This window comes from Erigeron canadensis, chromosome 9, assembly GCF_010389155.1.
Source record: "Erigeron canadensis isolate Cc75 chromosome 9, C_canadensis_v1, whole genome shotgun sequence".
Taxonomy (NCBI): Eukaryota; Viridiplantae; Streptophyta; class Magnoliopsida; order Asterales; family Asteraceae; genus Erigeron; species Erigeron canadensis.
The window spans coordinates 3,926,914-3,943,186 of record NC_057769.1 but is presented as its reverse complement, the minus strand read 5'-3'; the positions used below and the strand labels follow the sequence as shown (position 1 = coordinate 3,943,186).

Below are 16,273 nucleotides of genomic sequence, written 5' to 3'. Positions count from 1 at the left end.
ATCCATAATATATGTATATATTTATGTAAAAATGGAAGAAGATTTTTGTGTGTGTGATGGTGTTTTATATTTGTATATATGTATATGTATAAAGGGTGTAGAAGATGAAGTTATATATAGGAGGGGAAAAAAAACAAACAAAAGAGCCGTTTAATGACATGGGAAAAAGGGAAAAACATTGTTTTTGGAATGGTCAAAGAGGATCGGGCGAGCTGTGTGCGTCGGGCAAAAGGCAAGTCGGCGAGCGAGGGTGGTGTAGGGGGGCGACTTCGTGTGATTTGGGGCGAGGATCGGGGAAAAAAGACACCACTCCGCTCAGTCTTAAATATAAATTAATAGTTTATCAATAAGATTATTTACAAATATATATTTTGATTATTTACAAATATATATTTTGATTATTTACAAATATATAGTATTTTGTTTAAAACTTTAAAATATATATTTATATAAAATTTCAAATATTGTTTAGACGTGTTTACTTTTATCCTTATTACGATGTAAATTTTATTCAAAAACTATTAAAAAATATTTATTTTAAACATATTTTATTTTTTCTTATATGTTTTAAAATATTAATAAAACAATATATTTGTATATTTGAATATTTATAACTCATTATATTATTTATTTATTTATTTAATCACAACATCCAAAATTGATAACGAGACGGGATAGAAATTTGAGAAAAATCCTCATTGCTAGTAACAAAGGAGGCGCCCACATGAATTATTAGCGAAAAGAGAAATTAAAGGACGTCACATCATACCCTTTTCTCGTCTTTAATTATGTAGCTATATCGTTGGATTCCGTTGGCTGATAACGCACTTCAGTTTTATTGATTTGCCGTTTTAGTGTTTTACCCTCCAATTCAAGTGGGATCCATTCCAAAAAGCTATTTGCTTGTGAGTCTTTTGGATTTTTCTTTAATCTTCAGTTCTTCGCAATAACATTTGGTGGTAACACTTAACAAATACTGTATATAAAAAAAAACTTATCTTTTACAAATAACTTGTCTTGTTTTCTTTTAAAAAAAACTAATTTTTTAAGATGATAAATCATTTTCCTTAAAAAAAAAAAACTTGCATTCTTTTACTCATTTACCATCTTATAAGTATGCCCGTATAATACATCAACAATGAACGTGTTTCAAGTTATATAGCAAGAAGATACGCCTAAAATGTTATGAACGACGGTGACTGGTGTCTGTGATCGACGCGCAAGAAAGGGAGAATTGCCGTAAAAGTAAAATGTCTTTCATAAATTCCTACAATGAATAAAGGATGAAACTAGATGATTGGATCTTAAGCGAACAAGGTTACTGGATCTTTGACGCAATTTCGATATAATATTGGTGACTCATCTTGCTTGCTGGGAGATAAGAAGATTATTTGGAAAAAACACAAGAATAATTAAAAATTTTATTTTAAATCTGCTTTGTCCTTTTATTTAAACTAATCTAATCAATTAACCCCTCATATTCAACCAATTTAACTGAATAGTATTTCGCATAGAAGAGTAATACCTCTCTTTGAAATGAGTAATACCTTTTTATTTCTTAAAAGAATAATATTTTTAGGCATATGAGTTATGTTGATTAATCATTTTTCATCTTAAAGGATAATGATAAATCAACATAATTGGTGTGCTTATAGATATGTCTAATAGTAAAATGATGACATGTGAAAAAATCAGGGGACAAAATTAGAAAAGAGAACTAGTGAAATCCAGATGTCAAATTCTTAAATTTTAGGTTGATTTTTAGGCATATGAGTTAGGTTGATTAATTATTTTTCTATCTTAAATATACTATTTCTCTTAACAAATACATCTCTTTTAGAATTATCATTGATAATGGCTTTTGTTTTATATTTAAAAAAAGTACAAAAATTAATTCCCGAGATAAAAGTTTGTTAGGGATAGTTTTAAAAATAGGATTTGTTTAATAAAAAAAATTTGATACATGATTTCCTTTTAAGCCGACTTTAAAAAGTTAATTAGCTTGCTAAAAACTTATGGTACTGAAAGTCTGAAACTAGGGATGGTTTTCGGTACAAAACCGTATGAAAACCGATTAGAACTGAAACCAAAAATCATCCAAAGTGAGAACCGAATACCGTATTGATTACATAGGTACGGTACCGGTTTCGGTATTTCGGTGTTTTTCATGTTTAGTACCGAATGAGCTGTTCATCAAAATTTTACACCTCTACTTCCATTTTGAATTCTGATTTCTTACTTTGACTAAGCCCATCCTGGACTTTACACTTAAAATTTGTCAACTTTGTTTTATGCAAAATCATTCATTAATGTTACTTCAACTGGATTTTAGAAAAGAAATATTATCATGAACATCGATAGTAGTTGTGACTTCAAAGATATGTAGGACGCATATGAACAGAAGCTATGATTATCATAAATAATGTTAACACTCCATTTATTCATAAGGGAAACCTGTACTACTATCAAATATAAACGGAAGCCATGATTTTTTGTTGGAGCCATGATCACAAAATACAATACTCCATTTAAATGTGTTGTTTAAATCGTCCTCTCAGTGAAAACATATAAATAAATTACGCTGATCGAATAGATATTAACTCATAAAAACCTTCCATTCTTTTCGGTACTACAAGTTGGTTTCCCGGTACCAAACGATTGATACCGAAACCGTTTACTCCCAATTTTCGGTAGACGTGCTCATCCCTATCTGAAACTATCGAAAGCTGAAAGTATCAAAATTCTATAACTAATCTGAAACCAATTTTAAGTCAATAGTGGTATTCAATAGCAATCGATTCAATGTAAAAGATTTTTAGTAATTTTGTTCATCCCGATCCATATGTTTCCTTTATTTCTTTGTCTACCACCTCAATCCTTATCTTTCCTTTTTTTTCATATATGTAACTTTATTAGTCTCCTACTTACTTTTGGCCCAGCAGTTGAGGACGCTTTCCTTTTTACCAACTCCCACGTGTCACTTTTATATAGGAAAACAACATTTCCCCACCATTTCATGTCTTCAGTGTCCATCTTTCATTCTTTCTCATTTGACCATTTCTTTTTATCATATATGACACAATAACAATATATCAATCGAAAAATAAATTGTTGTTTTCTTATATGTTAAAATTACCAAATATGATTCTTTAAACTTGTTGGGTATAGTTAAAAACAGTATAGCAAAAAAAACCTCTTATTAGCCCAATTATGAAAATACAAACGTACTTTGATCATATTTGAATAGATTTTTACCTTCAATTATCGCATAATCGCATATAAATAAAAAGAAAATAGTCTTTCTATCTTTAGTTCTATCTTTAAATAAAGATATAATTATTTACATCTCAACTCATCATATAACAACAAACATCCGTATGTTTATACTATCGTACATAAAACATCAACAAGATTTTTAAGACTTATTTTGGGCTTTTTCAAGAAAAAGAAGAAGAGTAGGATAGAGAAAGCTACTACTACATTCGTCTTTTGACAACATGAAGAGCACATACTAAAATGGCATTTATACCCTTTGGTGTGATACATGTAAAGGTTGATTTTCCATCTCTATCACTAGCGAATAGTTGTCCTTTCCTTTTGTGGTTTGGACATCCTTCAAAATCTTATTAGCAATAAAGTTTATATGAATCTAATTCAATCTTCCACTTTGACAATCTTTTCATAAAAGTACCCTTTATTTGTAAAGCTTAGTCAAATCCATCCAATCTTTAATTTATTCTTCCAAACACTATCTTTTTTCTTGTGTTTTTTTTGGGTACATATACACTTCTCATGTTCATTTCAATCCCATTACCTTTCTAGGTTCAAATATTCAATAGTATCGGAACCAAATCGTGTATCAAACATGAAACCTTAAAGAAGAAGTTGGCGTAAGTCGTTGCAAAATACACTTAAAAATGACATACGCAGATTCCCCGTTTAGTAGAACATTTAGAATAACATAATATGTCTAAGTATTTAACTACGAAGCAACATGGTTTGGATTAGTGGTAAACACCATGGTCTCTGAAGTCAGAAGTCATGGGTTCGATCCTCATCCCATACAAAGGTTGGTGGGATTATTCTACCATTTAAGTAGAAACTGGAAGCAGCCTCTTTACTTAGGTAGAGGTAGGGTCTGCCTACATCATAACCTTCCCCCATACACCGTCGAGGTATTGGGGCTCAAAACCCACGGAGACGGCATTGAGCAGTTTCTTTCTTTTGTCTAAGTATTTAAATAAGACTTTAAATGCTAAGCTTAATACTGGTTTACCTTTCAAGTGCTATTTTGAATAAAAATAGAAGAAAACATGACCTTTAACTTTACTTTTGATTTTTGAGAATGAAATGAATACTTGGGTATATTGGGCTGCTTGTGTTGGGCTGGATTTAGACCAATAACTGGCATTTTGGTTGGGCTATAGAATGGTTGGCTAATTAAATTGTAGAAAAAAGATGTCCTTTTTCAAACTCAAGGCACCCAATGACCCAAGTACTCAACATTTAAGTTCCAAAATAAATAGGCATTTGCTTATATACTAAGAATTTATTTTGAAATGAGATGTGAAAAAGTTCTCATACTACAGTACTAATAATCAGAATGAAAATTTAAGACAAATTAGACACAAACTCGAATCGTATAAGTAGTCTTGCAGACGTATAGGGATCTCCTTTACGGTTACAAAGAGGCACTGCACGTATTCCAGGCCTTAACTCAGAAACCGGAAGGCAAGTTTGGCCGCCAAAATCATCTTTCTCAGACATGTCATATTCATGTACTTCAATTCTAAGCAAAGCTATTTCAGGAAGTGTCAACGGAAAAGTGAACTCTTCATTCCAAACAGGCGTCCAATCGTCCTCTATTTTTTGCGTCTTTCTCATTATTTCATCAGCAGGTGCTCCAGATATACCAACCTGTTAAGACACTAGACAAGTTCTTTACTCATATTTACATTAATTGTAAAATAAGCTTTCAGCATTTATTTGTATTATGAATATTTAACTTTTTTATGTATCATTTAGACCAAAACCACCAAAACGTTGTGTGTTGGAATAAATGTGTGTGAATATTTGTCTTTTTAAAAAAGGATATACGTTATATCGATAATTACCCTTGTGTAAAAATCGGGAGGGGAGTAGGCATCAAAATGAGTTTTCTTGAAATCGAGATGCCATCCATCTCCCATATAAATCTTCACCTGAGAATATAACATATCGCGATTTGAGAGTTGCTTTTCTAAGGGAAGTAAACAGAAGTATTTATTCAGTAAAGCGTATTGACCTTTAAAATTAACTTCACTGGAAGCTCTGCTTTGAGATTGAACACCTCGTTATTTGGCCCATTTGTCATCAAAAAATCCGGTTTTTTAACATAACCACATCCTCCATTGGCCCTGAACATTCCATGCATCAACCAAAGTGCTCTACCATAGCCCTGCGTAGAATTTAGGTGATTGACGTTACAACTAAGGTAAATGAATTCGTTTTCTTCATCAGAAAACCATAAAACTACTAGAAGGCCAACGTGCACCTGCATGTTGAATGCAACCATCTGAGCTCCATGAAGCCAACCAACTAGTGGCTTGTAATTAGAGGATGTAAAACGAGTGCCCTTAGGATAAATTCTAAGAATGTTCTTCTGAGTAAACCTGAAATAGATATAAGCATTAAACTTGGCTTCAAGAAAATAAAAAATTTATATCAAAGATTATTGATTATTTGGTTAGTAGTCTGTACTTTACTATATCCTGTTGATGGTGTTCTGCAGCTTTTTCCAATGCTTGTTCTGCCAAACTTAGACGTCTAACTTTATCCCTTTCGACTTTCAACGCCTCTTCTAGTCCACCTTTGGGCTTGCCAGCATGAATAGCAATCAAATTCTTGTAAGTAGGACATGTATCTGTTTCCTTTAGATGATCTTCTAAATCTTCATTATCATGATCGTTGTCACTTCCATCACTTTCATACTGCAAGTATATAAAGAAGAATTCGGTGTTAAACAAAAAATATATCACAAATAAGTCTAAAACTGGCAAGATGAGGTTTGGGTAACGGGTCAACCGGGGTGGGAGGTGAGGCAGGTAGACAGCTGGTTCATTGTTTGGAAAGGTAGGGTTGGGTTGACCAACAAAAACTTATTTGGTCCAATTTTAAAGTAATCTATAACTATTGCCTTAATCATGATCACTAAAACATGTTTTTCCCCATAACAATCTATACCCATAATTAATAGATTTGTGATTGTATGCGTTTGAACTTTCCCCTTGGTGACTGTCAACCACCCGTTTGCGACAATCCACACTGACCCGGTCATAAGTAAATCGGATAAACTTGCCACCTCTACTAAATATCATAACCCAAAAAGGCAAGTACCTTAACACTTTGAAATCTAATAGATGTGGCCCTTGAGGGCTCTGCACCCCAAACATCATCATCATCATCATTAAGGGTATCTTTAGCCCTCTGTGATTTAGTCCGCTTGTCCTCTTCAGCTTCAAGGTACTCCTTTGGAGGTTTTGTTGAAATTAGTATACGATGCTTCAAGCTTTCAGGTGTGGGTAATTCTTTTAACTTTCCGAATTTAGGGCAAAATAGCATGTCCCCAAATGTTTCATGGACCATCTAGAAAACAGAATATGTAAAAGCATTAACAACATGATATCACAAAAAATCATAATACATGACAAAGAAAGCATATTTACCTGAGCCACTTTATCCTGAAGATCAGGTGTAAGGTGGTCTTCTAGTGTTATGATGACGGGATAAGGTGAAGCAACGAAAGCATTCTCTTTGATTGATCTCAAACACCTTAGGAGATCAACAGGTGTTGTTAGCGTCCTGTGATCGTTCAACAGTAAGTTAACCTTGTAAGTTTTAGTTCATAAGTATCAAAGTAGGTAGTCATATATGTAATTAAGATGCACACCTTCCATGAAGAACATGCACATTATCTTTAGATGAGTTTGGCCATAAATCAAGTTCAATTACTCGCACACCACGTCTCAATGCCTTAATTATTGGCACTTCACTGCAAGGGCTACTCAGCTGGTTTCCAGTCAAGTACGAGTTGTGGCCAGTGTAAATGAAATAATGGGATAATGGCGCGTTCATATCATGGTGAACCTAACATTGGAAACAATGTAAAAACATAAAGTTACCATTTTCTTCGCTTAAATTTAACAAATTACGATTAGGAACGCAAAAGTGAACATTTCCTTCTATTAAAGTTCAACACAGCAATGCATATACTTGAAATGAACTACTAGCATATAATATACAGTAATTTCTAACATGTCTCTCCTTGAAGATATATCAGATCATCACGTTATAATGCAAACACGGTCATTGATATATTTTCTAGAAAGACAAGTATATATAATATAATCCACACGATTTTAGAACCCGCAACTTATTAGTTGACAAGTCATCACACATACCACTTGGTCGGGCAAATTAAGGGTGTCTCTGATATATATTCGCATATGCGAGGTTAAGCAAATCGTAGTTAGAAAATATGGACCGTTCAAGGTGCATAACATGTAATGTAGTTTTCAAGTCAATATCTGTGCATACATCATTCATTCACTAAGTTGGGGATAGTGGAGTGTGGGGTGCACTAATGTTCATTTCTCTCTATAACTTGCCCACACAAGAGATCAATGCAGAAAGTAAAAGGAGCACAAAAGCCACAACTATACATATGGACTATACCCTTACAGCATGGCAAATCGCTAGAAGGTCACTGACCCACGATACACATGTCGCCGTTTGGATGGGCCCTGTAGTCCGTATCAAATATGCATGGGACATGTCACTTTTTGTGGAGCCCGAGTTTGTGGTCAATGGTGCCTCACGAGTCAGAGAAATGTATCTAGTAAAAGCTTAGTCAAATGGAGCACATTGGTCAATTTGCATAAAGAATGTACCACATGATCAAAGGTGTTCATGATGATTTAAGTTCACGAGCCGGGGAAATAAAAGGCCTTTGTCGATATATAAACAAAACTTTTTATAAATGACGATTAATGTTATACAGTAATAGTTTGTGCCTTAAAAGAGGGCCCAAAATGGGTCGGGTTTCCCGTGCAGGGCCTCCCCTGCACATCAGGACATGATTGCTTTTCCAATAGCTAAAAAAGAAAGAAGTGGAAAAGTACATTCTTAATTTCTTATCACAACTTTTGGTCAAACTTATTCTTAACATTCTAATTTCCCCTCAGGAAAAAGTAAATATAACCATCGGCATTATGCCTTAGTTTAACCTCTTAATTTCCATCTGACTTAGGCCCATAACAAGATTAATCAATCAATCAATCAATATTAACCAATTTCTGTCACAATCAATCATCCACAATCCAGAACAAATAAGTAGGTGCCCTGAGTTATTACCAAAAATTGTGTTTTTAGAAAAAATAATTACTAAAATGGTGTATTTTAAAATTTTTTCACAAAAGTAGTGTTTCTTTTATATAATATTCATCTAACAGATAGATTCTAAATGGTAAATTATGACAACTAACCATATATTTTCGTCCCACTAAATCTTGTCCACTTTCAAATTTTCAAATTCAAACTTTACAAACTTTGACTAAAAATATTTTTTTCCTTGTGTTATATGATAGTTGACGAAAGTTATACCAATAAAATACAAATCTAAAACACAATCAATTCATATAAGTTTCATCAAATATTATATGACACAAACAAAAATATTTATGGTCAAAGATCGTAAACCAGTTCGCTCTTTTATGGGAAATAAGCTCCTCGTGTGCTGCCTTATTAATAAGGCCATCAATCTTGCATGTCATTCTGTAATTTAACTAGCCTTATATGTTATTTGCTAAAAACATTCTGCAATTTAAAACAAATTAATTACTCAACAAGAAAGATATATATGATGGTTTGCTTGTTCATAAGATGTGTATTATAGTTGCCCTGATTATTAGTATAAATTGCATCACTTAATTATGATTCCCAGTGTCCCATAAAACGGTGCAAATGTGCAATTAAGTTGAATTATACAAAGTTGTACCAAAGTGCATGTTTTTCTATCAGGAATATACCTAGCTATAATAATGAAAAAATTGCGAACCAAAACCAAAGTCATCACTATCATCAAGTCTTAAAACGTAAGCTAATTAGGAGTAAAGTGTTAAGCTGCATTGTTTATTTAGTAAGAACCAACAAACATTGTTCTAGAAAAGTATAAAAAAAAGCTATGCAAAAACATTCCCAACCACAACAACTTCAGTGAACTTATAATATGGTTGAGGAGATAATATACCATTTAGAATTTATAATAATCAAATTAAAATCTAACAAGAAAGAAAGGTAGGTGATTGAGGAGTTGAGTTTTTATCCAAATAATACAAAAACTTATAAAAAACACCATTTTAATAAATATTTTCTTAAAAAAACATCACTTTGATAAATACTTTTTAAAAGACACCGTTTTAGTAATTACTTATTTTTTTATACAATTCCACTTTGGCTAAGTAGGTGCCCAAGTCATCTATCTCATTATATTCTTACACATTGTTAAAATTCTGATTTGTATCTTCAACTTTACATATATATCCTTTCTTGATTTCCACCACACAACCTTTAAATAAAACATTTCTTTTTATTCTTTGATCCACTACACAACATTTAAAAAAAGATAGTCTTAACGAAATAAAACATGACTCTTTACAGATTTTCCAAATGTTTTTTGACTTCTTATTTCTATACATGTAACATAAGACTTTCCAAAAAAATCCACATTACTCAATATTATATCCGTTATCTATACAAAATCCGTGTCCTTCGAACTTCTTACACACCATATATAAAATAGAACGGTAGACAATAATTAAAACCTTTCGAGTACGAAAAATATGATAACGTATAGATTTGTAGAAAATTATATCACATGGTAAAACAATCAAAAATCATGGTACGTACATTATTAGTATCATTAAAAAAAAATATATTTACATAGATACTTACTTGAGATCCAATGGGAGGATTAAGTTCAGAATTGAACAAATAATGATGAAAATCCTCCAACGTAAAACACTTCCTATTAATCAACGACGTAATCGGATGTCGTTGATGAAGCACATGTTCCACTATCTTTTCCACATCTAAAACCGACTGATGATCATCATTACGAGTATTATTGTTAATTCCACCATAATGATTATTGTCTTGAAACTGATCATTGATAAACCTTTGCAAGTTATCAACATTCATATGTATCCCATCATCAGAATACTTGAGAAATGCTTCTTTAACATCAGACGGCGGATCGGCTTCTGTGACTTTGAATTTTCTTGTAAAACAACAACATATTCTGTAACTTCCCATAATATTTTCTTTTGGTCAACGTTTGACTTTGTAAATTTTTTTTTTTTCTCGTTGGATCTGTGTTTGCTATGTGTAATAGTACAAGTATTTAAAGTGGTTGTGTACCATTACTGCAAAGGCAACGTGACACATGTGTGAATGTATACACTCACACACATATACATACATATAATAATGGAGACGAAATGAAAGTGTGTGGGGTTTATATATATGGTTTGGGGATTAGAAACTGTTGGTTTGGACAATTACGAGTATTTAATAAGAGAAGAAGATATATGGGTTGCCGAATGTGCTTCCCGCCCTATTTTTCTAACCTTTTTATTTATGTGAATGTGAATGCAAAATAAATACTCTTACCAAACCTACATCAATGATTGATTTTATCGGGTTTAGTATATGTGAACGTAAGTATGTAATTTTTTATTCTTTTTAAAAAAGAAACTATTATTATTTATATACTGGCCAAAAAACTCGAACAAAAGTCGAGTGGCCAAATATTACATACAAGATACTTACATCAGATTAAAACTCAACCAAATATTCCCAAGGGACAACACAATTTTTAGTTCTACAAGTATACCATAGGAAACCCAAAGTTTTGACCTCTTGAAACACTTTGTCAGCACACATCTTCACCTTGTCAAATCTATTCTTGTTCCTTGCCTTCCAAATAGCCCAACAAGCCACAAAGAGAATCCCTTTGAAAACTGTATTCCCAATCCTTCCTAGACTTGATTGTTTGTTCAGGCCAAAGATATCTTTGAGCGAAAATAAAAAGATTGGAGGTACCTTACACCAAACATTGATACGCTGCCAAACTCCCATAGCCAAGTCACATGAGCATATCAGGTGCTCAGCTAGCTGAATCTTCCCCTTGTTCACATTGGTTATAATCGGTAGAATCCACTGCACAATTACGAGCCACAAGAGCAGTAGCGACGTTAACCCTGTTCATGGCTAATCTCCACATGAAGATGTTGCATTTTTTAGGTACCCATTTTGACCACTTGAACACATATTTGCCGCTATAATCTTCATTGCTTTTTGAAAAATGCTTGACTCCTTTGATCGTAAACTCGGACTTCTTTCCTCCATTCCAAACCTAACTGTCCAGGTTATTGTTCATCCGAATTCCTTCAAGCAATCTTCCAATTTAATCTTTTTCATCCGCCTCTTCGGGATGAAGCACCTGCCTTCCCCAAACCTTATCTCCCCAAAACTGGTTAGTGTCAATACACCATTTGTCTATAATAGTACATTTCTTATCTTTATCTATGGAGAATAGTCTTGGAAATCTATCTTTTAGCGGTTCCTCTAGGACCCAGGAATCTAACCAAAATCTAATATCCTACGTAAGTATGTAACTAGTGTGAAAAAGTTAAAGTTGTTTTCATAGTACGTAATGAAGTTTTAAATCATGTGCATTTTATATATATTCGACTAATAAAAACTTACTAGTGACAGCTTTATTGTTGGCACACACACACACACACATATATTTGCATGATTTAAAGTTCATTACATACAATAAGCATGTTTGTTTATGAGTCATACTAACATTGCTTCCAAATGAGACGTTACGCTCTCTCGGCAAAGATAATTCATGTTATCATGTCAAATTGTGTATGCGTAGACGGACATCATTAAAATTCAAATACCGTGGAACCTTTTTAAGTTAATAATCGATAGATTAATAACCTCGATAAAATTTATAATTTGTCCGGTCTTAACATGAGACCAGTACAAAATTGGATTAAAATCGATAAAATAATAAAATAATAACTAATTTATTGCAAGGTTGTGGAAGTCGATAATCGCTCACAGGTCGGTTGACAAACGAGTTGGGAGTACTCGGGTGTATGCGGTGAGTACTCGGGGGTCAAAGTGGTCAAGTCGGGGAGTACTCGGAGTAATCGGCCGACTCGACATCCTACCTTGTAGCGAGTATTCGGAGAGTACTCGGTTCTCCTCGGTGAGTTTTACAACAATGATTTCTTGGTTCCAACATAATTATAAATTAATAATTCCGAAAATATTTCAGAATTTTATGATTATGTGAAAAATGAATCTATATTCACTTGCTCTTTTCATTTTTTTTTAACTTTAAAACTATATGAGTTCATCTTTGAATCTCTTAATTGTTTTTAAGAGTAGAGACATATTGTATTCTAATATTGCAACTAAAGTTGTGAAGCATTGTTGTTGCTTGCAATGCTTCTTTCCGGGTGATCAGTTTTAAAGCTACCAATTTATCTTTAAATTCGTCATACATGAACCTATTTAAATTATCAATATAATAACATCTTATTAAATTAATAAAATATAACGATAACAACTTATTAATTTATAAAGGTTTTAGTTTCTCTTGAGCTTAAACCATGGGTTTAAAACTAGCCATGTAACTTCTTTCTTTTCATAAAATTTTTTTATCAGGAAACCGCCAAACTTACCCAAATCGCGTAGTGGTCATTGGATACTTACATAAGTATACAATACAAACAAGGGATTATTACTTGTGAATGTAACTAAATATGACAAAATGTTTATGTTATGTAAAGATCTTATAAAATATCTATGTAATGTAATGAACTATCAAATCCTGGTTATTGGATGTACCTAAATATATGTGACAACCATATAAACTGTCACGTATATGTTTTTTACAGGTCAGGTACATTCAATAATCGGGATTTGAAAGTTTATTGCATGACATAGATATTTTACAATATTTTACAAAACATAGACATTTTGTTATAGTTAGTTACATCTATAGGTAATAATCTCTACAAACAAACATTATACGAGTTCTAATCTTGCCAACTCAAACTACATTGGTTTCCTATTCCTAAACCATAAATAGACGTTTTTATGTCTTGAAATACCTTCTCAACCCCTATCGTTCCACCCTCAAATTTCTTCTCGTTCCATGTCTTTAATGACACCATCAAATCACAAACACGATACCTCTGGTCCTCTTTCCAACACCAATGCTAAAACTTGCCATGTAACTTGGACATCAATATGATCCCCTCCTTTAAGGAAAATGGAAAAATGTGAATCTCATTGATTGATTAATTGGATCGTATAACAAACAATGACTTCAGTCCTTGACTATTCACATTCATATAGTTATCATTTAAAAAAGACTAACTACTCATTTCACATGGCCAGTCTTGTGATAGGTGTTCACGGTCTAAGAACCGGACTGAACTAGACAAATACAAGACCGAACAAATGACCGTAAAAAAACTAGAGCCGAGGATCCAACCGTAACCTTCAGTCCGGTTCATGCTCGGGTTACAGCCAGTTTTCAGGTTAGAAAGAATGGACCGAGAATCGAGTAAATTATGTACAAATGTATTAAGATTTTTTAGAGATAAAGTTATACAGTATAAATTATGTACATGATGCTGATTTTTGCTAAATAAAAGGAACAACGTGTATATCTTAATTGCATGCTACATAAAAGGAATATATGTATATACGTCAAAGGAACTTAGAATTCATCTTAAACTTAAATTTGTAACTTTATTCACGGTTCGGTCCTGAACTCGGTTTTTGTAGGTTTGAACATGGACCGGACCGAGACCTGATTTGCTTAAATTCATAGGACCGTGGACCGGACCGAGGACCTCGGTTCAGTTTAGCTTCGGGCAAAATTTGGGCCGGTTTCTATGTTTTTTCGGTTTGGACGGCAAAATGAACGCCCCAAGACTGATATATGCCAAGATTATCATGTACATGTACTACATTAGAGAATTACTTTTAAGATAAAATGACTTTTCAAATATTTTAAGTTGTGTGAACTTTCTTGTTTAACAAACTAGTTCAACTAACCACTTTGTTTAAAGTACTACAAGCCACGTTGTTGAAGATATACATTACTATTGGTTCAATGCAGATTATTTATACGAAAAATAAAATCCACCAAAGATCTTGACATTTCCAACTTCTTACGAGATGATATTTGCTTAAAACTAATGTTTCTTAATTGCTGTTCAAAAAAAAAAAAATATATGTTTCTTAATTATTTAATTTATTATAACAAAATATTAATTAGAGTTAGTAAGCTTTAAAGCTATTCTAGAAAAGAAAAAAAAAAATACAAAAAACCACATTATACTTCTTACATTTGTCCGAATACCCAACTTATTAGTCGATGGATCAACTACGTATCATTTGGTTAACTTATTAATCAACTGCCATTCCTAATTAATATAATGATATGACATAATATAGAATACATTTTGATATACTTTAATACTATCAATTAAACCTATTTGTGTGTATACACAATATATATATATATATAGTAACAACCTGGTGCACGACACCTTGGTTGACATTTGTTCTCAGTTTGGGTTTTCAACTCATAAAAAGTTAATATCGAGAGACAACCCATTATGTCCAACTGATATATTATGTACCTTACTCGTGGGACAAAGGGCTTAATGTATACGTCGATTTGACAGGGTCATCGCCATTGATGCAAACTATTATGGCTGACAGGTTGATTTGGTGCTTACTCGTGCGATTCTTGGGGCTGCACACAACGTAAACACATCAAATATGAACTAAGTGTACGAATATTGGATATGAGTTTACTCTCTTCTCTTTCTTTTCCTTTGGAGAATTTAAGAAGGATGTGGTAACCTTACTAAAAGGACTTCGAAAGTTCTAGTGACTCGGAACATTGAAACACGTGTTGCTGTTTAAATGTTTAGTAGAATTAGTTTTGTTATAGATAAAGAAATGAGTATCTAAATAATATCTCGGCTTATTTTTCATAGATCATATATTATTTTCTAATAAAACTATAAAAGATATGTTTGAAAAATTCAAATATAATAATAATCATAATGGTAATAGTTATGATAAAACCGTTAGAAATTTATTACCTATAATGTATCCAAACAAAATATTTTTCCTTTCGTTAGTTTTTTTAAAAGGTGAATTTTTGATAAAAACTTCGTGTCATGATTCGACAGCGGGAGGTGTAGAATATGTTGTTTAATGAAATATTTTCTGATGAAATTGTATTAATTGATTATTATTATATATTTAGTTTTGAAACATCAAGTAAGACAATCTCGGTTACTTTGTACGTGACGTCCTAATAGTTAATAGTATGCACATACTGATACGAATTGGCCCAATTAACTCTGGGTCCAGGGTAACCCACCCGCTCGAAGGCCCACTAGTTGTAAAACTCAATCGCGCTCTAGGATCGAAACGGTGACCGAAATCCCATCGTTCTTTATTCATTGAGGATGATGTCAAATACAATAATAAATAATGTTGATGACACGACCTTAACATTTTTAACTTTAACCATCTCAAACTAAAAATGCTTTTGACTAATTGATTCTTTTAATTATGGTTTTCTTAGAGTGTTAATCACACACTGACACGAAAACTAGTAGGTAGTTTATAGCTTTACCTACTCCAATCTCTTCGTATTATTCTATAGTTTTCATCACATGTGTAATCACATAGTATTATTATTTTTGTTACATACAAATAAATAATTAATGAAGTTTACTACACTATATTTTATGAGGGACGTGATAATTGAGTCTTTTTATACTTGTGTTATGTAAGGCCTTCTCGGATAGGCACATCGGTAGGTTTGGCCATCGGTCGACCATTCAAATTGATGCTATTGTCATCATATTATCACGTACTATCTCATCAATTAGCACTCATGAACTTGATATCTACAAACCGACGAGATGTGATGAGGAATGGATTATGAATCATACGTTTTTAATGTGTTATGTATTTATGTGGATTGTATATGTATATATACTAGATGGATGTTAGAGCTTGGCGTGGAACAAATTTTAGAAGGGATAAAATTTAAAAGTCCGTGAAAAATAAACTTAAAGGGGGACAAAATTTTAAAAACCTATAGAAAAATTTT

At 32.6% G+C, this 16,273-nt stretch overlaps 1 protein-coding gene across 2 annotated transcripts; it reads right to left on the bottom strand.

The window, feature by feature from the left end:
• Positions 1-4,505: 4,505 nt before the first annotated feature.
• LOC122581639 (phosphoinositide phospholipase C 2-like) lies at positions 4,506-10,428 on the bottom strand. Of its 2 annotated transcripts, none has more exons than XM_043753884.1 (9): positions 9,991-10,428; positions 6,929-7,125; positions 6,705-6,840; positions 6,376-6,624; positions 5,740-5,969; positions 5,534-5,651; positions 5,285-5,437; positions 5,115-5,201; positions 4,506-4,917 (listed from the first exon to the last, which is right to left on the bottom strand). In XM_043753884.1, exons 1-9 carry the CDS (start codon positions 10,348-10,350, stop codon positions 4,612-4,614), a joined length of 1,836 nt encoding a protein of 611 aa, XP_043609819.1. In that variant the 5' UTR covers positions 10,351-10,428; the 3' UTR covers positions 4,506-4,611. The 2 variants fall into 2 exon arrangements, with proteins under 2 accessions (XP_043609819.1, XP_043609820.1); XM_043753885.1 differs by lacking the exon at positions 9,991-10,428 and adding an exon at positions 7,412-7,436.
• Between the last annotated feature and the right edge of the window lie 5,845 nt (positions 10,429-16,273).